The 25,514-nt window shown below is 38.3% G+C and overlaps 1 protein-coding gene across 2 annotated transcripts in view; it reads right to left on the bottom strand.

Moving 5' to 3' along the window:
- Positions 1 to 520: 520 nt before the first annotated feature.
- LOC118006806 (protein mono-ADP-ribosyltransferase PARP8) overlaps positions 521 to 25,514 on the bottom strand; it is a 172,617-nt gene continuing 147,623 nt past the window's right edge. For both annotated transcript variants that reach the window (XM_034999591.1, XM_034999592.1), the window contains exons 18-27: positions 24,803 to 24,868; positions 22,242 to 22,309; positions 20,444 to 20,492; positions 19,213 to 19,325; positions 18,903 to 18,975; positions 17,605 to 17,674; positions 14,600 to 14,673; positions 13,368 to 13,437; positions 12,429 to 12,513; positions 521 to 1,605 (exon numbers count right to left, since the gene is read on the bottom strand). In XM_034999591.1, coding sequence (XP_034855482.1) covers positions 1,503 to 1,605; positions 12,429 to 12,513; positions 13,368 to 13,437; positions 14,600 to 14,673; positions 17,605 to 17,674; positions 18,903 to 18,975; positions 19,213 to 19,325; positions 20,444 to 20,492; positions 22,242 to 22,309; positions 24,803 to 24,868 — 771 coding nt within the window. In that variant the 3' untranslated portion in view covers positions 521 to 1,502. The remainder of the gene's footprint in view (positions 1,606 to 12,428; positions 12,514 to 13,367; positions 13,438 to 14,599; positions 14,674 to 17,604; positions 17,675 to 18,902; positions 18,976 to 19,212; positions 19,326 to 20,443; positions 20,493 to 22,241; positions 22,310 to 24,802; positions 24,869 to 25,514) is intronic.

The following is a 25,514-nucleotide window of genomic DNA, read 5'->3' as shown; positions in this document are numbered from 1 at the left end:
TTTACAATACAAGAAAACAAACAATTAGCAAATACTTCTTAGATAGCAACCCTTAACAATGAGTATGACCTTTGTGCTCCCCTTTTATGCCAAAGGAAATAAACACAGAAGTTATAACATTATATTTGCAAATGACTAAACATTTTTATTTATTTTTTCTTTCTAAATAAATTAGAATCAGATAAGAGCCTAATGACTCAGGGTTTGAACAGAGTGGTAGACTTGCTAATTAAACTGCTCTCATGAATGGCCTTATTCCAAAGACATCATGTAGGAAAATAAACACTGTCCAAAACTTATGATGAATAAGAATAACTTTAGGACCCAAAGAAACAGAAATGAGTTTGATGAGCACAGGACTCTTGAAAGGAAAATGCTAAGAGCTGGTGTTATTATTCTCTATAAACTTATTTGTGTTCTTTTAATATAAAAGAAACTTCAACGTTTGTCTTCTTTCTCAATACGAAAAAAAATAAGCAGAGGTATTAGATGAAAAAATACAAAAAATGCTGGTGTGGTATAAATAAATTTTAAAAATGTTCCATTGTAGGAAATAAAAAATATATACCGTTTGTTTAAATTCTGAGGCCCTTCTTTTAAACATATAATCATTTGAATATAGAATTAGTCCACCTGGGGCATCTGTGTTCCCCAAATTATAACTGTTAGATAACATTATAAAAGAGTTGAATTCTAACTGAAGGGGAAATTATTTAAACAAACAGAAAAATTGTTTCTAAATATCTTCAGTGAATGAATGGTGGTACATTTGACTCATGTCTTGGTTTATGTCCAGATTTACTGCTTACTGAATATTATTTTCTTTTCATCAAATGAGCATAGAATCGTGGAGCCGTGCTATCTCTGTTGTCAAAGCACATATATGTGCATATACACACATAATTGCACGATCACACATTTTGATGCATCAATCTATAGATATATACATTACATACTCTTGGGCAAAGCACTGCATCTAAGACCTAATTGTTTTTGTATAAGAAAAAAATAACAGGAGAATAGGAAATATCCCTCCCCAAAACATTTGAATGTTCATACCACTAATTAAATAGCACACCAGAATGTGCAAACATACTTATTGCAAAGTACTGTATAGATTAGACGTCATTATAAAATGTTCTCAGTTCTATTTTGGTAACCTAAAATGTCGGTATATAATACCAAATTTCCAATTAAAGAGTTTAATATAAAAATATCAGCACAAAACTGTTTTTTCAATCTGTTTATTGTGTGAGCAACCCAAACTTCAGTTTAAGTGCTGTTGTAATTTTATTACTAGATTCCATAACCCTACAATTGATCAATTTTATACCATTCTAGGTATTTAATAAGATACTTAGAAATACTAAGAAAAAAATCAGTATTCAAAGGGTTACTTTTGTTTATAATAACAATAAATTATTTTATCATCTTCTTCAGTTCAAAATCCAGCTTTGAACCCGAGGAAGGCTTTCAGATCATGTTAATTAAATGATGGTCCTTTAACCAGTAGCAGTTTGATTACCAATTACTCGAAGGATCTCTTTGTGAATGCCTCCTTCTTGTGTGTTAATATTCGCATCTCCAACCTGACCATCTTCATAGCTAAAACACAAAAAAGAAACGTAAGACATTTTTAAAAAGACGAAACACTAAAAAAAAAAAAGCACCCCTCAGAAATGCCATTTGATACCTAAAATATAGCCAAAGGGATTCAGTAGTGAAGACGTTATTTCTCAGTTGTATTTAATAATGTGTTCGCAAATGCAGAAAAGCCTGCATGACTAAACACATGATTATCCTACATCATGCCCTGATTTGCCCCTCCCTCCCTCCCTCTTTCCTTCCTTCCCTCCTTCTTTCCCTTTTAATCTTAACTTTTTCACCCCCCCCCCAGCATTTCCCACGGCAGCTGTTCTACGAAGCCCACCGTGAAAGAACATACCAACTTCAGCTTTCGGTTCCTTAGGTTCGAATCTTGTGAACCCCACTCCCACTTCACTCATTTGTTTATTTTCTGATCTGCGATACCCTGAGAAATGACTTCACTTTCTGCCACTGCTCCCTCAGTGCCTGCCCTCTCATTATTATTCCGTTGTGATCAGTGCCGCCTTTGTTTCCTTATCACTGGCGGCTCTTTGTAGTCTGACTCTAGAAGATATTCTTATTTGTGCTGATACTTCACACAAGAATGCAAGTGTGCTAAGTTTCGCTAAGCTATAGAAGTGGAAATATAACATTAAAGGACAGCGATTACTAAGTCCTTTAGAAAGAAAGAATTGCGTATTAGATGATTATTCATTTCCTCTAATAAACTTACTTGGGCAAAAAGAATTTTCCAAGAATGAATTTTTAAACTTCCGTGATAAGATTCAGAAGTAGAACAGGTGATGAATTAATTTTACTTCGTAAAAATGACTTCAAGACAGAAGCTTTCGAGAAGTGGTAATTACTTCAAAATAGATAACCATGGGTGTAAGCGGTCTCAAAGATTTATGCGCACCACTGCCTTTTCCTCACCACATTAAAATTCTCCTGAAATAGCACAATACAGGAAAATGGAATAGATGACATACAGCAATGAGAACTCAGGTCCTTACATAATCCACTGCTCAAACACCTAGTGATAACTCCATTTGTAGCAAGTTTAAACTCTTTAAGAACTGACCCACGGTTGCCAATCAACTAGGTTAATTCTATCCGTATAAGTACATACACATGCACGCGTGCATGTGTTTATCTATGACACTCAATGGTGAAGCACTACTGTGAAGAAAAGAAAGGGATATGTGGTACACGGCCTACTTATAATGATTTTCCCAGGAGACCAAACTGTAAGTGCTCTGTTAATTAAATGGAGAATGTTAAAGTGAAATGCTTTAAGCAATGTCCAACGCTAGTTTGGAGCTTTGTGGCAAACCGTATGAAAGATACATTTTATGGAGCAAGTAAAATATGTTATATGGTTTCTGTGTACATCCTGGCTACCCCCGGGGCCAAAGGGTAAACTAAGGCATCCATAATGCTGAGCCAAGGCTGGGGAGGCACCCTGGCTTGCAGGCTCATCCCGCGGGAGATAATGGTATTCACCAAGCCAATCCAGCTAGTTCCTCAAGGATCTGGATTTCGGAAAGCCAAAAGACACTGCCAAAAAGAGGATGGAGGGACAAAGAAAACCAGAGTGCCAGTTACGCATACCGGTCCACGCGGATCTCTCCTCACTTTCCTAATACGCATTTGTGTTTGCTCTGACCCTGTGGCATCTGTGTCCTCTGTACACTGGACGCAAAGCTGAGTAAGACAGTCTTGGCTTAACTGGTACCTGCGTACTACCAGCTCTATTCCTTTCAATTTAAAGCTGACCTTTGAGGTTTGTCTACAATACATTCTAACCGCTCATGCTTTCCTCAACCCACTGCAATCATTCTTCCGACCCCACCACTCCACTGAAAGTCTGGACAACGGTTACCCATGGCCTCTTATGTGAAGAATTCAGATTCTACCTGCTACGTCTGCAGTATGTGATACAGTTGACTGCTCTTTTCCCTGAAGCGATATTATCTCTTCACTCCCTAGTTGGTCCTTTGATTATTAATTCTGTTTCCTTCATTGCGTCCTCTTCCCTGGCCTCCCATTTCAATGCTGGCTTTATCCACAATTCACTCTCAGTGTTTTCTCTTTTCATGATATGCAAACTCTCAATTATTTCAGTCTCTCCCGCTGCTTTAATCATCACCCACATGCTGATTCCTAAACTATATCTCTAATCCTTACATCCTTCTCTAACTATAATTTCCCCACAGAAATCACAAATCTAGTGTATTCAAAATTGCTTAATTTTTTAACCCCAAGCCTGCTTTTTTACCTCTATCAAAATCTCAGTTTGGAGTACCATCATCTACCCAGTCTCTCAACAAGAGAACTTCGGTCATTCTTGGCTCTTCCATGTGCCTAAATCCAATAAATCACCAAGTTATCTTGCTTTTGTTTTCCTAATTATTGCCAGGTGCATCTTCTCTCCATTTGATGCCATTACCTCCGTTTATGGCTTCATTATCATTCGTCTAAATAAGTGATTTTCAAGTTGCAGGTTACACGTACAATTAGCGGGTTCTGAAATTAATTTAGATTGTCTGGGCTAGCATTTTTCAGTGAAACTAGAATAGGATAGGACACAGAATACTGAATGCACCACACAAAGCAAGCATTGTTTTTTCCCAAGTCACAATGTCAAAAACGTTTTCTTTTGGAGTGAGAAACACTGACCTAGACGACTGTAAGAACATTGTAACTGATCTCTCGGTCTCCATACTTAGCCGCACCGTCCCTCCGAGAAGGCTGTTTTCTGCTCTCGCTGGAGTGATACAAATGGCCTGCACTTCACTTGCAGGACAAATATCCAATGGCACTGGCATAGTGCACCAGGGTCCTTCGTAACCCAAACCTAAACTTCCCCTCCAGTCATGTCCCACTACCCCAACACTCTATTTCCATCAAATGGAAGGGTTTGCTATCCCCAAATACTACGTGCTCATTGACACCTGAAAAGCCTTAGTAGTTAATGGAGAGATGAGACTCACATCCTTTAAACAAACAATAATAATTTAGGATAGAAAGAGCCCAGGGCAAAAGCAAACGGAGAGTAGAGAGCAAGAGTGAGAGACCGAGATGGAGATTGAAAGTATTGGGGCGCCTGGGTGGCTCAGTTGGTTATTCGGCTGCCTTCAGCTCAGGTCATGATCCCAGGATCCTGGGATCGAGCCCCACGTCGGGGTCCCTGCTGGGCGGGGAGTCTGTTTCTCCCTCACCCTCTGCCTGTTGCTCTGCCTACTTGTGCTCTCTCTCTCTCTCTGTCAAATAAATAAATAAATAAATAAATAAATAGAATCATTAAAAAAAAGTATTAAGAAAAATGCATATTCTTCCATTGTCTATGAAGCCCACAAGGAAGCATAACAGTTGTGGGTTGGAAGGATAAAACTGGCCACAGGCATTCAGATGTCTTAAACTATGAAGCATATACAATAATAAAGGAAAGACAAGCTACCATTTGCCTGGGTCAACTGGCAGCATTTAGATATATGCATTACTCGTGGCATAGGGTATTTACTACAATATGGCATACAGAATACTTTGCAGCTATTTATTAGTATTACAGACAAACAACTGCTAATTTAACAGTGAAGTTCATTTATGTCCAGAAAGCAACAAGATTAAAAAAAAAAGAAATGGAGTGGGGTGCCTGGGTGGCTCGGATGGTTAGGCGTCTGCCTTCGGCTCAGGTCATGATCTCAGGGTCCTGGGATCAAGTCCCACATCGGGCTCCTTGCTTACTAGCAAGGAGCCTGCTTCTCCCTTTGCCTGCCGCTCCCCCTGCTTGTGCTCTCTCTCTCTCTGGCAAATAAATAAATAAAATCTTCTAAAAATTAAAAAAAAAAAAGAAATGGAGCAAGAATGGTATCAATAGGGAAAATGATACACTTGACTGGGGTTTTCTGAAGAAGGAAAAAATGAAACCATCTAAAAGGAGACAAAAATTACTTAAGTTCCCAGGAGCATTAAAAGATTACTAAAATTTTAATTAAAAAATAAGCCAATTTGCTTAAAAAGCTTTGAGAAGGAAAGAGAACAACAGAGGGAATTTAGCTGTCCGGAACTCTCTGGATATGTTAGGAAATTTCCTAGATAAAAACTTTTGAATGTATTGACAAGTTCTATTTCCAAACTGATGTAGCAGCTTAAAGAATGGCACACGTCAATTTGTTTTCGGACTCCCTGAATCTGGAACCCAGAAATGATAGCATTGTTTTTCATTAGCAATAGAGAGGAGAAATTCACTGTGAACAAATGATATCCAGGACTTCTCCAAAGTTCCTTAAGGTATCTGATGCTATAAGAGCGTTGTCTACATCATCGCCCATGTACAATTTCTTCATCACGTTGAAACTTTCGGCCTTTGTCACTGTTCTCATGCACTATGTGTTAAGCGTTTCTGCGAACAGAATTTGCATTTTACTAGGGAAGATAATAGAGTTATGCAAATAACTGTAAGACGGGCAGCAAGGACAAGCAATTTTAGGACGAGCAAGGACGAGTAAAATTTAGAGTAAAGACAGACATCATGTCTGACTGGGATATCAGGAAAGATCCCATGGAAAAAGACTATGTAGTTGAGCCTTAGGAGATCAGCTAAGGCTGAGCGGGCAGGAAGGCCCATCATTTGGAATGACTGAGCAAAGGCACAGTAGTGGGAAAAATAATTCCAAGTTGTGTTCAAGAAACACCTAGGATAATAATTTTACTTAATCAGTGGTCTGTATGGGTCATTGAAGGAAGATAAAATGGGCTCTGTGTTGCGGAATGTCATGTCTTTATTTGTTAAAAACTACCAGAGTGTATGAACAAGATATAATCAAGACTCTGCTTTAGGAATATTAGTGTGATAGAAGTAGTATGATCTTAAAAAATTTATATGCGTAGAAACGTAGGCTATACATCAAAGATTAACTGTAGTTAATTCCAAGTGGGGATATTATGGGTGACGTTCTTCTTTTTTGCTTACCTTTGATTTCAGTTTCTATACAATGAATAGTTATCACTAGTGTAATAATGTTAATGTTTAATAAATTTGGTATTGTACAAGATAGATTAGGAGCAATGATGAAATTAGAAGCCTGGAGAAAAACTAGTGATCTTTTGATGGACTCTGGGGCAGAGAATGAAATATCCATGGAAACAACGGTATTGAAAGGAGAAAACTGTGTAAAGATACACATGGGGGCTGATGACTATAGTGTACAAGGAAAAAGACATTAAAAACTATAGCTCAGGGTTCCAAGTGTCTTTGGGTAAAATTACTGCGTAGATTGGAGAAGCCAAGAATTTGACTCGGGAATTTAGCAATAATGGGTTTCACTTTGTACATATTGATTTCAAGGTAGGAGCAGACATTCTGAGAGAAAATACCTAGCAAGCAGTTAAGTGTGGGCATTTCATTCATTCCTACTTCTCTGCCAACCACTGTGCTAGGCACACAAAGACAAATGAGCCATACAGTCCCCGACCTCAAGAATGTATGCAGAATAATGGAGAAGACCCTATATAAGAAAGAATAACCCAATGATAAAAACAAGCCCATGGCACCACACAATAACACCAAGGATTAGCACAACGGAGTCAGGGAAAGTTTCTGGGAGGAGGGAAGGCATAGCTAAAATTTAAAACAGGAGTAGGAATCAGATAAATTAGTGTGAGGGAAGAGAGGAAGAAAGAGTCTAGATTTACTGGAGAAAGGAAAGAGGAAAAGCATGGAAGTGTGGGGATCATAGCCTACAGTTGAGGTCATGAAGCGTAATATCTGGAGGTGAGAAATTGTGGGTGATGAAAACTGGGGGTCATGAGGCTGGGGCTAGATCTCCTTGACCTTCCAATGCTGTGGTGCTGAAGGAAGAACAAAAGGCTGGGGAGTGAGTTGGCTCCCTTTGTAAAGGAGATTGGACTTTATCTTATAAGAAGCAAGCAGCTCCTAAAGAGTTTTAAACAGGAGAGTGATGTGGCAGTTTAAATCTTGGAAATGGATCTGGGTTGCAGACAGAGAAACTGGATTTATTATAGGCTAGTGAAAAAGCAAAGTTCCCGATCGTATCAGCTTGATGTCACACAACTTCACTGAGCCATGACTGAATTGCTTGTCTTCCAACTTCATAAATAACTTGTCTGTCTCCTCACTATGTTCCCATTCAAAGACTGGTTTGTTTTTTGTTTGTTTGTTTTTACAAAATCACGATGAAAATTATCTTTCTTTTCACTGAATGGCCATTATACAGTTCTTATTTTACACATTTTTCTTGTATCCGTCTCTTTAGATAGATTTCAAACTTTTACCAAAAATAAAAACTATACATAATCCAAAATATTATCCTTTTTAGCTTCATCTTTGTTCATTCATTAAAAATGTACTGATAAGCAGCCATGCATCCGGTACCAGGGGAGGTGCTGCAGGGCATCAGGATAGTAAATGAAAAGCAAAAGTAGGAGTCAGCCCTTTCAGACTTGACAGCCTCATGGAAAAGTCCGATACAAGAAAAAACTAAATTTTAAATCGAAGTTCTGCAGTGTCAGCTGCAGGAACACCAGGAAGAGAGATTACTTTTGATTAGGAGCTTCCTGGATGAAGTGGTATTTGAGCTGAACCTTAAAAGATAGATTTTGGATAAGAATTCCTGAAATTTATTTAGCACTGAGATCTGCCAGACTCAAGAACCTGAAAATATCCCGTATCTCTTTTCTGCAGACTTGTATGATTTGGTCCTTCCTGTTCTTAAGTTTCTGAACTTATTGGTCGGTCTTGAAAAATAGGAGGGGCTGTATACCTTAAATTTATCTAATAGACAAAATATGGAAACAATTGATTTTGCAGACCTGCCTGCTCTAAATCAATGAAGCACTGAAGCATTGAACAGGTAGGTTGTAACATCAGATAAGCAAGATAGCAAACCTAGCAGTTCTTAACCTTCCCTTGGTCCCAGAGAGTTGAAGGAGAAGTCATATATTCTTACCTCTAACAGTTTTCACTACAGCGGGGGGTGGGGAGGCTGGGTAGCCTCGGGGGAGACCATGACACAAGACACACCTACTCTGTTAACTTGCCAAATTATCAACTACCTTCTCTTTGATTTTATTATTTAATCCTACTCATGGAAAATAGCCAATAGTAAGTCTTCCTCTCTTGCTCTAAAACTCCCCATTCACTGTGAAATAAACATTTTTGTTGACTGTGACTAGAGCACGATATGTCCATTTGCTTTTTGCACCTCCTCTTAAGCCCAGCTTCTTGCTCTTTTTAAAAACTGTTGCCTTATTTCTACATGTGTCTCAAGGCGACTAATGAAACCAAATTTTCTCAACAATCCCTAGAATTGGCTAGAATCTGTTTATAACATCTGAATTATTATGTTTTGCCAGAAGCATTAAAATTTAAGTTTATTCATTTTGAAATTATCCAACAAAAGTTTTCAAACTTATTCTTTTTTTTCTAAGTGATATCTTCCTTTAAATTTTACTTTCAAAAATTTTTTTTTGATACAGCAGTCTGTTCCCTAAAATATCCCCCCAATTCTTCTCTCATTCTGTGTTGTTGTTTACTTGCTGGAAAGAGTACGGTCAGGATATTAAGCACCTGTTTTATTATCACCATTCTAGAAATCAGATTAGCATGGAAATTATTTTGATTTTTCGTAGTTTCACTTAATAATAGATTAAAAAAGGAAGCCACAGTAATTTTTTTTTTTAAAGATTTTATTTATTTGAGAGAGAGAGAATGAGAGCGAGCACATGAGAAGGGGGAGGGTCAGACGGAGAAGCAGACCCCCCGCCGAGCAGGGAGAGCCCGATGCGGGACTCAATCCTGGGACTCCAGGATCATGACCTGAGCCGAAGGCAGTCGCTTAACCAACTGAGCCACCCAGGCACCCCAGAAGCCACAGTAATTTATACCCTAGTCATCAGGCCAAACTTCTAACATAAGCAATTAGATAATGTTAATTTAAAAAATCGGAACAAAATGAGAACAAGAAAATAAGATTTTCTGTCTGGTAACAGTGTACTTGTGATAACTCACTTCTTTCTCATCAATTTATCTTTTCCTAGATGTTACCACTCACTGGGGAGGCACATCACTCATAGAACTCTGTGATTATATCTTTTACAAAGAAGCTGATGGTTGTAAATAGAATGTACATTAATTAGTGAATGGATTCTCCTTCTGATGTGTTTGAATCTTATCAATTTTCCTTAATTAGTCTCTTCTCTCCCGAGGGTGCAGAGAAAAAGGATGAAACCTCATCTATATTTATAAAGAAATGAAAATCATTATCTTAATAGTTTTTTTTCTTTACACTATTTGGAAAGTATCTAAGTATACTGGAAGAATCTTATTCTCTTTTCTTCAGATGGTCTTTCCTCATTTTTTTCTTCTAATAAATACAGAAATCCATCTCTCCAGACACACACACACACACAACACATACATCCCTACAGATTTATTTTACATATAATTTACGTAAAATTTCAAAGAAATAACATTAGAATGCCTACTGCCTAAAGTTGTTTATTTAGCTTAATAAATTTGAACTTTAGCAAGATACTAAGAGGAGTAAATTAACTGATTAACATCAGGCTAAGGAAAGGATTTTGGAGTTCCTTTTCCATCTAAATCATAAGGTCACTCAATCAGATAACTTTGTGATTAGATGTGTCTTTTGGAAGGCCAATCTTCTAACAATGGATAATAGTCATGATGGTCAAGAAAGAGGGGGAAATTTAATGAGTGCCCCCCCTTTTTTAAGATTTTTATTTCTCTATTTGAGAGAGAACATGAGAGCATGGAGGGAGAGGGAGAAGCAGATTTCCCACTGAGCAGGGAGCCTGATGTGGGGCTCAATCCCAGGACCCTGATATCATGACCTGAGCTAAAGGCAGACACCCAATCAGCTGAGCCACCCAGGCACTCCTAGTGAGTGCCTTTCAATGAAGACCTGCACTGTGCTAACTTTGTCCTCATAAGAATCTTAAAATCGCATGCAGATAGCTTCCCTAGGAACGTCAGATCCACGTGACATCCTTCTCTACCTTGCATTCGGACCCAGGAGGCTGACCTGTATGGACTCTATCAATAAGCTCACTTGCCCTCTACTTTCTGGCAGGGTTTGACCGATGGGGAGGCCCAGCAGGACACTGGCAGGGGGGTAAAGTCCAGGTTTCCCTTGGGTCCAGGCCCATTAAGGTCACGTTGGGCTCCCTAAGTCCTTCAACTGATGGCTCCAGCTCCTTTCAAAGCTGCTGAAATAGTGAGGGTTCTCCTACAGGGTTCTGAGAACTGTTTCTTGTCCTTGTCCTTTTGGCCCTGGGGATGTAGAACCCCACTGGTGCTGCTAGATCCGGTTGCTACAGTAGACCATGGTGCCCCTAGAAACCACACCTTTTTAAGCAATCTACTTGTGGGTGATAGAAATTATGATATTTCTCATGGGCCACAGGTTTCCTGTTGGGATTCTGCCTGGTAAGGTAGACATAGCGTGCTACTGTATCTACCGATGATGCTTTATTGTACCTACTGATAAAGCTCAGAGAGGTCATGCAACGTGGCTAACTGGTGAGCCTGGACACAAGATGTCTAACCAAAGCAGGCTCTGTCTACCATACTCACGGCTGCCTGGCCATGAAGAAAGAAATCTACAGATACATATATGTGTCACAATATGTATGTATTAATATGCATCAAAAATACAGAAGATACATAAATGCATAATACATAAATCAGTATCATAAGAAAGTCACAGTTTTCATACTATCCCAAAGAAAACCTGACAGTTAGTAAAACTTACGTTGTGAACAGTTTGCCAGTAAGCTAACAGATCAAGTGCTGCAGGCACAGCATGCCGTAGAAAACACTCTATACTGAAGCAGTCTTGAGGCAGTCATTTTGACATGGCTTATAAAACAAGCCAGTGCTTTTTTCCCATCTTCTCTTTAGAAGACTACGTCGAAGTACAAAACAGCTATACTCCGTCCTTCCCTGAGGTCCTTCCTGGGATAGGACCATGGATGAGGAAGAAATAGGCAGGGAAAGGGTTGGGAGTCAAGTAAGGGTGGGTGAAAATCAGATAGGTCTACTGCACACATTATTTACTTAGATATGAAAAATAATGTGATTATATTTTCTTGCAGCTCTTATGATACAGCTGTCAAAAAATCCACATCAATATGTCCTGCACTGCCAGCCTATGTTATACGAAATGCAGATCATCAGCTTTTTTTTTTAGTATTTTATTTTATTTGAGAGGGAGAGAGAGTGCATTCAGGGGGGCTGGTTGTGGAGGGCAGAGGGAGAGGGAGAAGCAGACTCCCCACTGAGCAGGGAGCCCAGTGAGGGGCTCAATCCCAGGACCCTGAGATCACGACCTGAGCCGAAGGCAGACGCTTAACGACTAAGCCCCCCAGGCGCCCCAGATCATCAACCTCTTATAGGGACAGGACATTCTCATTATTGTCTTCTTTGTTCCTAGTTATAATATTTTTTAAATCCATAAATAACTAAAGATATATGTGTACGTGTACATATGTGTATATATATGTTACATCTATCTGTATGTGTATGTCTATCTACATACATATACATATGTGTGTATATATATGCACACATAGATCGTTAAAGAGACAGATGTTTTTCTTCATTTCTTCTAAGTTAACAGCATTTAAATATCATTCTGTTTTTTACAGCTCATTAAAATAAAACAGAAACATTCAGATGATGAGAAACTACCTGTCTGTTACCTACTGGCAGCTAAAGTGACCAAATAATAATGTAGTCACTACTACCTCATTCATGGAGAAGACAGTAACATACAAATTTGAACCTTCACACTTACACAAAAAAGAATCGTGTGCAGACATGATCAGTATTTGGGACGACCCATATCTCTCCATGTTTGTGCAGGTCAGGTGAGGTGATCACTGTAAGTGGAAGATAAAATTAAAGAACGATTTTACTCTAAGTTACTACATCCCTGCTCTTAGAAATCTAAAAGCAAAAAGTACATGCACAAACTAACACATGAAAAATGTTTAACCTTATAAGCTATCAAAAGTGTAAGTAAAAACAATAAAATGTCATGTGACAATTTTATGTTTTAAACGCCATCAGTGTAACAACAGGAAGGGAATCACTTGTATATTATCAAAAGCAAATAGTCCTGACTTGGAGACTGTGTAGACAGAAAGCAACTTCGTGTCCTATATTAACTATTAAGGGTTGAAGACTTAAAAGGCAGTTAACGGTGGCTACTGGAACTCCCAGCACCAGCTTTTTTAGTCAAGGTCAGATTTTATATAGAAAGAACAAAGAAAAGCATATGATCTTGCAAATCACCTATCAATTTGTCTACTTCAAGTTCAGAATAGAGGAATAATTTCGGTGTAGAAGCAGAAAGACCTGTTGGGTTCTCTCCTTAGTGCTTGGTTCATCTTTCACATTTTTCATGGTATTATACATTCAAAAACCAACTTAAAAAGGAAGGCGGCATATTCACAAAAGAGATTTGCAATACTTGATCAGAAAAATATAATTACCATTCTGCGGTATCTGCCAAGAATAAAATACAGCACTGTCTGAATTCTTGCCAATTCTGCTTTGTTTTTCACCTTTACGATCTCTATTGTACCTGTTTTCCATCTGTGCCCTTAGAGAAGGTCACAAGGAATAATGCTTTCACTAACCCATGTTGAGCATTCTGGAAATATAGTAAAATTCTTAAACACAGATAACATAGAGAATTAATGCTATGAGGTTGGTAAAACTTTCAACTTACCTTCACATAAGGCTATGCATTTTAAGTTACGGCTCTGCAGGAATTGGGACTGCTGTCCTTTTTTCTGTGACTAAATTCCAAAAGAATTTAAAAATCAGAGTTGAAAATAGGGCAGTTGCTCAAGTGAGAAAAGAATTCATCATCATTAAAAAATAATAGCCACTAAGATAGCTCCAGATTAGGGGGAAAAAAAAAAAAAGGCCTATCTAGACTAGCAGTAATATCCTTGAATTCTTTAATGTCAAGCTATATTTGTTGTATCATTTAATTTCTGTACATAACTATTATTAAATCACTCTCAAGATAAGTGAACTAAAAACGCTCAATTAAAGTTTAACAGCCTCACATCATAGAATTAGAACTCAAATTTATTTTTACTGGAAGCCTGGCATCCTCATTTCAAGGGAAACAAAATTAAAATTGCATGATCTTTTCAAACATTACAATCAGTTATTCCAGATCATCTAACTTACCTAAAACCAACCCACTTTTACAGCACCATTAACTAAGCTACAGAGGTTACCAGAAAATCTCATGGAGAAAATCTGTAGTTTTGTTTTTGTTTTTAGATATTAGGTCAGCTATACTTTTTTTCCCCCCTTATTTTAAAAATCACATTACTCATTAAGTAGATTTCTCATTTGTCCAGAATGGTTGTTTCCACTGAAACAACAAGGGATCTGTGCTTGGTCTTTTCTCTGCCTGGAATGTTCCTTCTCCCATATGGCTCATGCATTCACTGCCTATAGGTCTCCGCAAAATAACCTCAGACGGAGTGTTCTTTCCTGGCCACCCCAGGCTACACTCATTCTGGTCCCACCTTCCATCCCACAGTACTCAACAGCCCTTTCCCTTGACTTTTCTCCATTTTTCTCTACCATCTAGCGTTCTTTCTCTCTAAACATACATTTCATTTACCCGTAGCCACTCAATAGAATGGAGGCTCCCTAAGGAATTCTCTAATGTGTTTGGTTCTATTTTTGATTTGTCACTAGAACCCACTGCCCAGGATTCTCTAACATTACAGTAGGAGCTTAATAAAGACTTGCTGAATATTGACTGAATAAAGGCGTTTCGATTATTACATTTTAGGGTCGGTTTTACACCTTTGTGAGTAATGGCCGCTTAAAATAATTCTGCAGACTTAAAACGCCTGAGTGCTTATTGAAGCCCTGCTGGCTAAGGAAGCCCAAGCTCCCTCATCCCATCAGCCACTCGAGTCACTACGACACCTGTGATGCACTGTTGCTTTTACTGCTGGACGCCGGCTCATCTTTGGCTGTCACCTTCTGCTTCTTGTTCATCCCTGAAAAACACCAGCAAAATCGTAATTGAGGGACAAAGCCGGGTGGTACCCCTCAAATGCGATCCAGGGGCACTGCAAAGTTCCACAGGAGGTGCAGACCTCACTGCCTCGGGCCACGGATGGCCACAGGGGGCTCCGGGAGGAGCAGCTGCTGTGCCCTGGGAAGTCGGTGGGTTTGGGGAAGTCCTGAGGGTGTGAAGAGTGTAGACAAGCCAGCTTGGTTTTCTCTGTACTGAAGACAGGGACAGGAAGTTCTCTTGCGGGACACCTGGGTGGCTCAGTCAGTTAAGCGTCTGCCCTCGGCTCGGGTCATGATCCCAGAGTCCTGGGATCAAGTCCCGCGTCGGGAATCCCTGCTCGGCAGGGGGCCTGCTTCTCCCTCTGCCTGGAGCTCCCCCTGCTTGTGCTCTCTCTCTCTCTCTGTCTGTCCCTGACAAATAAATAAATAAATAAAATCTTAAAAAAAAAAAAAAAAAAGGAAATTCTCTTGCATAAAACTGATTGATAGATTTAGAAAATTCTTAAAACTTGGTTTTAAAAGGCTGGTAGAGCTTAAACTTTCATCCTTACCATCTGGTTAGTAGAAGGAGAAGGTAAGGAGCGGGAAACATGAACGACGTCAGAAAAATACTTTTATGCTGAAACTTAACTTCATGAGTTGTTGATCTATATTTAATTCTGTGTAGAATTTACTGTACCGTCTAATAAAGAACATTTATGCAAGTTCTTTTGTCTGTGATCCTCACAAGTTTGAGCTTACTCTGTTAATGCCATGACTTTTTACTGTGACAGATTTTAGACAAAACAGAACTAAGATTCATGTCTGTTTTAGAATAGATAGATATTTTTCTATACTTCATTTGGAAATGCCCATCTACTGTCCAGAAATGGAGAAGTATGTTGATCTTTTTGTTGCTGTTGTTGCTGTTTCAATAAAGGCTTGATGAGAATGAATGAATTGCAAATGGTGTGGATATAACTCTTTCAAAGTCAGAAATATATCCCCCAGAGGGGCAGAGGTGGAGAAGGTCAGGCTGAGGTACAAGGCCAAGGGTTTCAGATGCGCACTTCTGGGAGAAGGCAAAGGCTGTTATCCTCAGAGAGGCTATGCCGCTCTCCACCCCCTTCGCTTGCAGCCTGAAAGCCAACTACGAAGCTACTTCACAGTACTTGATGACTTGGTATTTTTCCTTATCAGTGCTGAGGATGTATTTTCTTAAACTGGTTTTATTTTAGTTTTTTATTGTGTTACGCTTTAATGAGATTTAGAATCTGATTTATGCTGGTTTTAATTTGTTTTCTCCTTTGAACTATATTATTCTATTTCCTATATTATCTTATTCTTCCTGGTGTTTCTTTTCTTTTTTTTTTTTTAAGATTTTATATACTTATTTGTCAGAGAGAGAGAGAGAGAGAGAGCACAGCAGGGGGAAGAGGCAGAGGGAGAAGCAGACTCCCCGCTGAGCAGGGAGCCCGATGTGGGACTCGATCCCAGGACTCTGGGATCATGACCTGAGCCGAAGGCAGACGCTTAACCATCTGAGCCACCCAGGCACCCCTGGTGTTTATTTTCTTAGTGTTGTTTTGGCATATTGTATTTCAAAGATCGTTGCAACAATATTTCTCAAGCCATAGGCTTTTCTACAATGTGACTTTGCCACATTTTCCTTTGGGGACTAATTCCCCACGCCTCAAAAATGCAGGGGCTTGTGACTGCTCTGACCCATAGCATATGTGGGAAGTGCCACCATGTGACTTCTGAGGCTAGGTCAAAAAAGGCCTACAAAGTCCACCTGGTGCTCTTAGGGCATGTGTTCTGGAAAAGGTTGGGGTGGAACCCTGAGAAACAACTTGTTGTGGCTGAAAGAGCATGAACGCAGGCAAAGCGATTAGATGGGCCTGGTTAACATTTACCTGGTGATTAGACCTCTCAAGATATCTTTTTCTATAATAGAGCATATGAAGACTTACTAACCAGGTACCACCAGAATGACATCTCCTGAACCTGTGTAATATAATTATATTAATTGCCCATACACACGAGCATGCAAGCAAAACCAACTATATATGCAGGTATACGAATATAAACTTTACAAGTCTGAAGGGAAATACAGAGAACACCGGTTGGGGCTGGGGGAAAGGAGAAAAAAATTTCAGTTGTTACTTTACACAGTTCTATGTAGTTTCAATTTCCTTCTTTTTTTCAATTTCTTTATAAAAATGAACATAATTACTTTATGTTTAAATACATTAAGATATTGCTCTAAAAAAAAAAAAACCACACCAATCATTGTAACATATTCCCCCAAATTTAAAAGTGCAAAGAAATCACCCCATATTCCACCACCTGAGGATAAGGAATGCTAATAATTTCATGACCTTTCTTTCCATATTTTGAATTTACCAGGCTCCTCTCCAGCACATGCTTTCAATTTTTTCCAAAATAATTTTTTCATACAATTTCACCAAACAAGATGTCAATAAGTAGGTTGATTTTGAGGGTGTTTTTCTAATCCTAAATTCTCCATACTGTTCAAAATGTCTTTATATGATATATAATAATCCAAAGAAAGAAGTTGGCATGATACAGAGTTACATCCCAGGATAGTGAATTACTACAGATGAATAATCAGTGTTCTAAGGAATGCTTTGCAAATACTACATTCTCAATAGTTACTTGTGGAGGGGATAAATGTAGAAACTACTGAACAAAATGGAAATTAATTTTGAAATTGAAAAAAACCACATATTCCACTTTATATACTAGGGTAAGTATTATAAATTCGTCCTGACATGTGAGCTTTGTTTTCGCTTCTGACATGAATCAAATGAATTAAATGCAAACATATCAAATAAGCTTCAGTCACCTGATATACAATAAAAAAATCAAAACCTCACACACTTGAGGTTAGAAATGAAACACGAGCTTACCTGAGTAACCAAAAGATATGCTTGACATTGGACTAAGATAGATTCCACTCCCATACATTGCACCGTGGAGCTAAAAGGGGAACAGGTGGGAGAGAAAGTAGACAGTCAATGGTTTCAAAGGTTAATATTTTACAAAAGAAAGGAATCAGTCTCATGTTGGGAGGATTAACTCTTAGAAAATGGTAAGGCTCTTTCCTAAAGTCTAATGTGAAAATAGTAGTATTATCATCCTTGTCTTCAACATTCAGTGAGTTGATACATGAAAAGTGATAGCAGGAGAAAAAATCCTTGATAAAGGTTTTCCACCCGACCTATGACAAAGACAGTCACTTATTATCAAGTACTATAATAGGTTTTTATGTTAATGACTCCAAAATATTGAAAACCGAACAGGCTGAATTATACACGACAGAGTTTTGATGAGGACGCACATGCTAGTATATTAACAAAGTAGCCTATTTAGATTTTCATTATGCAACACTGTCATCCCATTCCTATCTCCTTTTAGGTTAACAGTTTCATTAGCAGAAACTCTTCAACTGGTCTAAGAAACTACTCAGAACAATTAAAATTCTCTCTCATTATTTCCATGTTCTAGGGCCCCTGTACCTTATTTAGTATGAACTGAATACTAATTCAGTAAGTGTGTGTTTATGGACATTTACATTTAACTGTATCATCTCAACTGTCATCGGGAGTGTGAGATCCAGCACACGCGACAGGATTGAGCATCTCATTTTCTGACCTCTTCCCATCATCAGATGAAAATTAGCTGAATGAGAGTGAAGTGGGGTGTTGGAGGCGACGGGCATAAATAAAGATGAGCCCTATATCCACGATACCCCGCTAACTCCCAGCGCTGCCACGGAGACCATGAAACAGGCAGCAGATGGCTCTTTGGTGTCCAATCTCCCTCTTGCTGATTCTTGGCCTTACCTTTCCTTATCCTAAAGTATCCACACTGGGGCACTGCTCAAGAAATCCGTGTTGAATTATCAGACAGAATGCTTGTATGGTTTTACTTTCTGCATGATAATTTTCTTCTACTGAAGTTCAAAGTGATTTTACTGTTTTCTCATAGGGAATTCAGTTTCTTTTTCTTTTCATCCCTATATGGTGTACTGGTCAATTCTGCTTCAGTTATTTTATGAACATTACTTACGCCTTTTAGAAATCCTATGTAATTTTTAAAGCCCACTTGCTTCCCCTTTTTCACGTAATAAAAAAGCACCAGGATTGCTTACTGAACTCTAACACTAAAGAATATATGGTCTTGTTAAAGCATTCAGAAAACTTACCTGCAGTCTAGTATTAGAAGCAACAACCAGACCATTCCTCAGGATAGAGTGCCAGTTTTCAATGTGTGAGCCACTAAAACACAGAGGAGGGGAAGGACAAAGCAAAACCAAACATTAATAATCTAGATTCTAAAGTGGCCACAGTATAGTCAGTCATGTACCCTCTGAAAGTCTTGAATTTCCAAATCAAGTATCAGGCAGTGGACTGTTCAGGACTAACAGCCAACTACTAAAAGAATGTTTTCCTCCCCACACACTTCTGGAGGATCGAGGGGAAGACATACCCCCATCAACAGGAAGCCATACTCACTGAAATGCAAAGGTGCTTCCAAAGAGTTTTTTAGCAGCTCTAAAATTAGATTCTTTGGCTGGTGGACTGCTGAGAAGAAGGAATTGATGTGGAGTGTGCATAAACTTCAGTTGCTGCCATTTAAAATAATGACAAATGAAAACATGTCAAAATTAACATATAATCAGACTGATGACAATTTCAAATTTTACTCATTTAAGAATTAATCGAGATTCAAGCCATACTAACTTACATTAACAGGACCATTCATTAAAAAAAAAAAAAAAAAAAACCTGCATAAATGATAAATCATATGGAGTTGCTGATATGATGGGTAATTTTTTAGGCTAATGGAAAAGGAATAGGAGACAGACAATCCAAAGTCATTTATATTTAGCTTTGGAATACATTCTGTAATCATGTCCAAGCAGATCTGCCTTCTTAATTATGTTTCTTTTTAAGGCTTTTATTATTGAATTCCCTAAGTATACACTCGTTATTCAACTGGGGAAATATCTGAGTTGGCTAAGGAGAAAAGAAAAGTTAGTTCAAGATTTTAAAATTGCAAAAATTATCATCATCACGCTTTATTTGCATACATTTATAAAACTGTAAATTGCCTACATTCAAATACAGTTCCCCCTTTGTTGACGGAAAGAAATTAAAACAGTCTTTTGAATTAGTTGCTTGACAAAATTTTCTAATTGCTGCCCTTTCACTTAGGAATATACTTATATAGGAGTACAAAATAAAGGAAATCTCGCAGTTTAGAGATTCACAGACAGGAGAGCTGAGAGTTTGGATACTGCTCTTCTTTGTTTTCGATCAGAACTGAAATCAGAGTCCATCAGCTTCTTCCTTTATTCTGTAAGCGTATTAAGCCGAGAAGGCAGTATCTTCTCCACTTTGGGAAAGTGGGGCTGTGCCGACAAGAAACTGACAATGCTAAAAAAGCACATTACCTTCTTCTGGTCAAATCCAGATTCTTGCTATCACTTGTGGAATAACTAAATGACTTCATACTGACCCTTCTACTTACTTAAAAGGTCAGGGCAGCAGCCTGAATTTGAATTTGCTTTCTTGGGAAAACTCGGAGCTGGTGTACATACGGTAATTTCAAACTGAAGAGTTAGGCCTAACCTGAGATTACTTCAATTTCCTGGAGAGGATGCCTAAAAATCACAGGGGTCACTTCTCCCAACCAGTCAGGACGCTTCCCATTTCTGTATGTATATGTGAAAAAACAACTTACCCTGTTAACTGGCAGTTTCACAATATGTGACCTATTACTTGAAATAACCCTGAAATTAATTAAAATAGTCCATCAGTCACAAATATATGCCAAATATATTTTACGGTTTTTTTTTTTTTTCCCTTAGTTGGTAAGTGATCGGAACTTACGTTTGCTGTGACATTAACTAAATTGAGTAAGCATTTTACTTAATTACATCACTTTGCTTTGGTTCCTGAAACAATTTAAAGAGCTTATGGAAAGAAAAGGATAATATTTTAATCTGAGAATGAAGTAGTTCCTTAAAACCTGAGAGATAATGATTTTTAATAATTACAACCTCAGATACCAGCAAAATGAACATTTCTAAGCATACTTTCAAAGGATGATCCCCTAGATGCAAAGCTGATTCATACATCTGCTTCCTTGGTTCTTCCCTACACTGTCTAATTAAGAATGAGTTTCTGTGAAGATCTTTTTCTTTCTTAAAATACTTGAGGACGTTTGTGCTGATATATATACAGTGGTATATACACAAACTGTTATTCACCATATTTAGACACTGAGGTTGAAAAAAATTACATTCAGGTATCTGAAAGAACTAATTATTTTTATGTTTTTCACAACAGAAAATAATAACTAGGGAAAACTCTAAAAAAACATTTTGGGAAATTTTCTTCTCCTTGAAAGAAGAGTGACTAACAAGCTGAAGGAAATGATCACAAATAATTAAAAGTTAACAATCAGGTTGACTACTGGGGGGGTGGGGGGGGGAAGAGACTAGATATTTGAGATTTTTACCTTCATTGTGAATATGATTTCATGTGAGAATGTAAAAAATTACAATGAAAACCTTGTGTTATTCTACTCAAACAGAATTTTAATAACAGAGCATTACAGATACAAAGAAGGAAGCCTTCCAAATCTAATTTTTAAAGTTTTATTAGACTGAATGTTTATTGTAAAATCCTAAGTGAGAGTTAGGTAACCAGAATCATTCTTTCTCCTTTACCCATCTTTCCATAATTTTTTAAAAACTTCCTGGTTATAGCTAGATTAAATCTCATTCAGACCAATCTCTTATCACCTTTACATTTGTATTACTGCATTTATAATCTTGGTGAATTCCATAGTCTTTTAAGTTTTCAGTGATTTCAAAGAGACATGTGCATAAAACCCTTAGAGGTATGGGGGGGTAGGGATACTATTGTTTTCATTTTGCAAGTTAGAAACCAGAGGGCAAAGGCTTTGAAGCAGGTGTGGTAGGAACGGGGTCCTCAACCTGCTCTTCTATTCTCAGTCAGCCTTCCTAGGATCTATGCCGGACTCAAGCTATACCCCTCACCAGGCTCACTCTGAACAGAGCATCATCTGCAGCCGTCAAACAAAGAGTTCATCAAATTTATCCTGTTCTTGTTAAGGAAGTGAACCATACACTATGACATTTTAGAAAGATTTTCAATAAACGTCTGAAACTGAGTTTTGTCACTGAGTCCTCAGTTAACTAGAAAATTAAATGAACCCAAACGGCTTCACCATATAATTCAGCTAATCACATTTTTTTTTAAACTATAGACAAACTGCTGTCAAATACATCATCTATCTGTGCAGTGCATAGGACAGCATTTTCTTCCCCTTGTGATACACAAGTTTTAATTAAAATGAGAGTCATTAAGGACTCTGTAAAATCACCGGGCCTCATAGGCTTGCGGAACTGTAGCACTGCAGGTCTTGTAAAATAGGCCTTTTTCCCCCCCCCTTAAAGCAGGCAGTAGAAAATGATGCTGTTTTCATTAAGAGGAAAACTAAAATTTTATACCATTGCAGTAGGGGATGAGCAAGGGGGTCTTGTTTATCCATCTGCTTCTTGATTTCCAGATATGGTGCCTGAAAAAAAAAGTCATTATACTTCTTGATTTTTCTTAAAAATTCCTTTTTCCCTTATGCAAAAGGAAAATCAGGTTGAACAGGTATGTCTAATCTAGTTAAACCCGAAGCTCTGTGGCCGTGACATGGTCGCAGCAACAATTACCCTCATTGTCCACCCCCCCCCGCCCCCCTACAAGGTGCTATGAACTCTGAACTTCCATGTGGCCCAATGGGCTTGCCCAAACATTTTGCTCCAGAGGCTTCATCAAGTTTTAGCCTGGCTCCCACACACTAGGCCATGTCTAAAGGTGATCCCAGGCCCCCGACTGAGTCTCTGCTCAAGAAAACATGACGCTGCCCAACCACAAAAGGTACCTACCTTGTACCCACCCACACTGCTAGCCTTCCAGTAATTCTCTACTCATCCCCCTGCTGTAATTTCCTGCTTCCCCACAGCCCCCTATTTCCACTTCTCCGTAGCCCCCTTTTGTTCCCTCTCTGCTCTCCCTTTAAAAAACTCAGTCACTTCTGTCTTCCTCAGAGGTGACCTCACTCACACTGCAAGTCCCTCTCCCCCGCTGCAGTCCTCAAATTAAATCTCTCTCACCACCTTTAACAAGTGTCAGGTGCTGTCTCTTTTTGATGATGACTCTTTTTAACTTTTAACAAACATTAAAGCAAAACTTGTAAGAGCTACTACTCAGGCTCATATCTGAAGGTACTGACTTAGGTGCAGAGAAAACTGGACAAAACTTGCATAAGAAGAGCCCTTCTTTTCAAAGTATTTAATGGAATTTATCCAGACAATTATCCTTTTCATAGAACAAAAGGCAATCTGTCTGTGATAACTTGCGTCTATCTATAGGGCAGTACCTTCTAGAAAATAGGACAGTATAATGTTATATTTATTTGGAGAGGTGTAAAGGATTTGACGCAATAAAACCTGGCAGCATCCCTGTGGAGTGCAGACTGGAAGGGGGTGCAGTGTTACTATTTACCACCTTGACAGTGAAGAAGCTAAGTGTCAAGCAATTAAGCAACTTGCCCAAGGTCACAGGCCGCATCACTGATGAGCAAATTATACAACACACGCCTCTGACTTCCTAGGCTGACACTCAATCGTCTCCACTGCCTTCTATTAAAATAGCTTACACATGACCCAGAATAACGGAAGAAAATTTTGGCAGAGGGCTGATCCAGAGTCAGAATTTTGTAGCTATTTTTATCCGAGAATGATCTGGGTCTAGGGTATATAGTATGATAAATACCCTATTATCACCAAAGTCTTTGGTGACTAAAAATATTTACTTAACTTTGTGTAAGCCATTGGAATAGGTTTGTTTTTCCCCCTAAGTGGAAATGTATTTCATTGTTTTCTTTTCCTTATACAAATAATAGTATTTGTTTGAAGAGGAATTCAGGTAATAGAGAAGAGTATGGGCATAGAAAAACAACGAGCAAGGATGATGGTTTTTAAGTAAATGATATAACTTGTGAATTAAGGATCTCTTCGTTTAAATTGTCTGACACACATTATTTGTTGAACAAGTGGATGAATATTTGACTACATGGAATAAGTAACTATCAAAAGACTCAAAACTCAAATTTGGGAATGTAAAAAGGTACTCTGGGAGCACATTTTCAAATACAGTAGGGGTGATGGCAGGGGTGAAGGGAGGAGCGACAGAGAAGCTTTGCGGGCCTCAGGACTGAAGGAATCCAATCCTCTCTCCCCAAAGACAGAAAGGACCCAGGGTAATGCTCAGGATAAGCCTCCTGGGTGTCTAGGGCAGTGCAAGCCTTGAAAAACCGCCATACATATGTAAACCAAACCCATAATGTGTGTTGTTGTCAATTATGGATTATTAATTTCTACTTATCATGATGAGTTTTAAGCCTCTCTCCAAATCTTTGGCAGTGGAAAGGACTCAAAAATCCAATAGCATGTGCTTTGCGAAGAGCTGGACTATAGCCCAGTGATATGTTAGACTTTCATAATAAACCTCAATCCTTGCTCATCAAACACCTCACCAAGCCTCCCTAAAGGGCTAAAAATATAAACTCATACTCTCGGGGAAGCTAGTGTCCTCCAAAGTTGTTCTGAGATTCTATTTGATAGAATATTTGTTTTTATTTTGACATTAAAATAGTGTGTTAAAATTACTACCATTAATTAAAATGGACAGTCTAGAAAGATGATACCAGATTTAACCTTTGCTTTAAGATATTCTGACACACCACCACACACTCCAATTGTTGGAGAAATCATTAGGATTATAATCATTTAATTACCCTCCAAAAGTCAAAGTGGTAGTCCACCAGTACACTGATGTAATTTAATCAAAACATCCTAGTACAACACAATTTTAATTTTTGACATATTTTAATTATATTCCCATCTAATAGAAAAATCTACACTTCACTACATAGCCAGTACTCTCAGACATTTTTAAAATATGATTTTACTCAAGCAAAACTGAACTGTACAAGACCACAAGATGATACACTTACTTGTGTCATTTCTCTAATAGAAGTTATGCTATCCAGTGCTTTCATTACTCGATCATAGTTCTTCTTCTGTTTGAATGGAAAAAAAAAAAACGGTATTCACTATAAGTCTTTGCAAGCCTACGTGTTACTGGAGAAACATATTTTCCCTGTACATGGATTTCCCATCAGAGTCGATTTGAAAGCAGTGACTGCGTTGTGTCCATAAAAGGGAAGGCTTTAATAAGATGATTCTAGGATGTAGGATATATAACTGAGTTAGAGGGAAGAAAAAAGAAAACAATGCCAATCCTAATATAAGTACATAAAATCATGTTTAGTCTATAGGGGGAGAACTATAAATATAAAAAAGATATTGTGCTCTTGATTCTTTGTGTCACCAAAAAGATTAAGCCATGATGAATAAAGTAAGAACAGAATCCTTCTAAAATACAAAAATCCACTTTGTCTTATAATATCATTTTGCTTTTATTTTCTTTTGATTGAAAGATTGTTACCAAAAGAGTATGACTAGTGAGTATATCAATGACACCACACACTTAACTGATAATTCATCTTTTTTTTTTTTAAGATTTTATTTATTTGACAGAGAGACATAGCGAGAGAGGGAACACAAGCAGGCGGAGTGGGAGAGGGAGAAGCAGGCTTCCCGTGGAGCAGGAAGCCCGATGCAGGGCTCGATCCCAGGACCCTGGGACCATCACCTGAGCCAAGG

The sequence above is a fragment of the Mirounga leonina genome, unplaced genomic scaffold, assembly GCF_011800145.1.
Source record: "Mirounga leonina isolate KUSES-001 unplaced genomic scaffold, KU_Mleo_1.0 Mir_99, whole genome shotgun sequence".
Classification (NCBI taxonomy): domain Eukaryota; kingdom Metazoa; phylum Chordata; class Mammalia; order Carnivora; family Phocidae; genus Mirounga; species Mirounga leonina.
The sequence above is the reverse complement of the archived record's forward strand: the minus strand, read 5'-3'. Positions and strand labels throughout refer to the sequence as shown.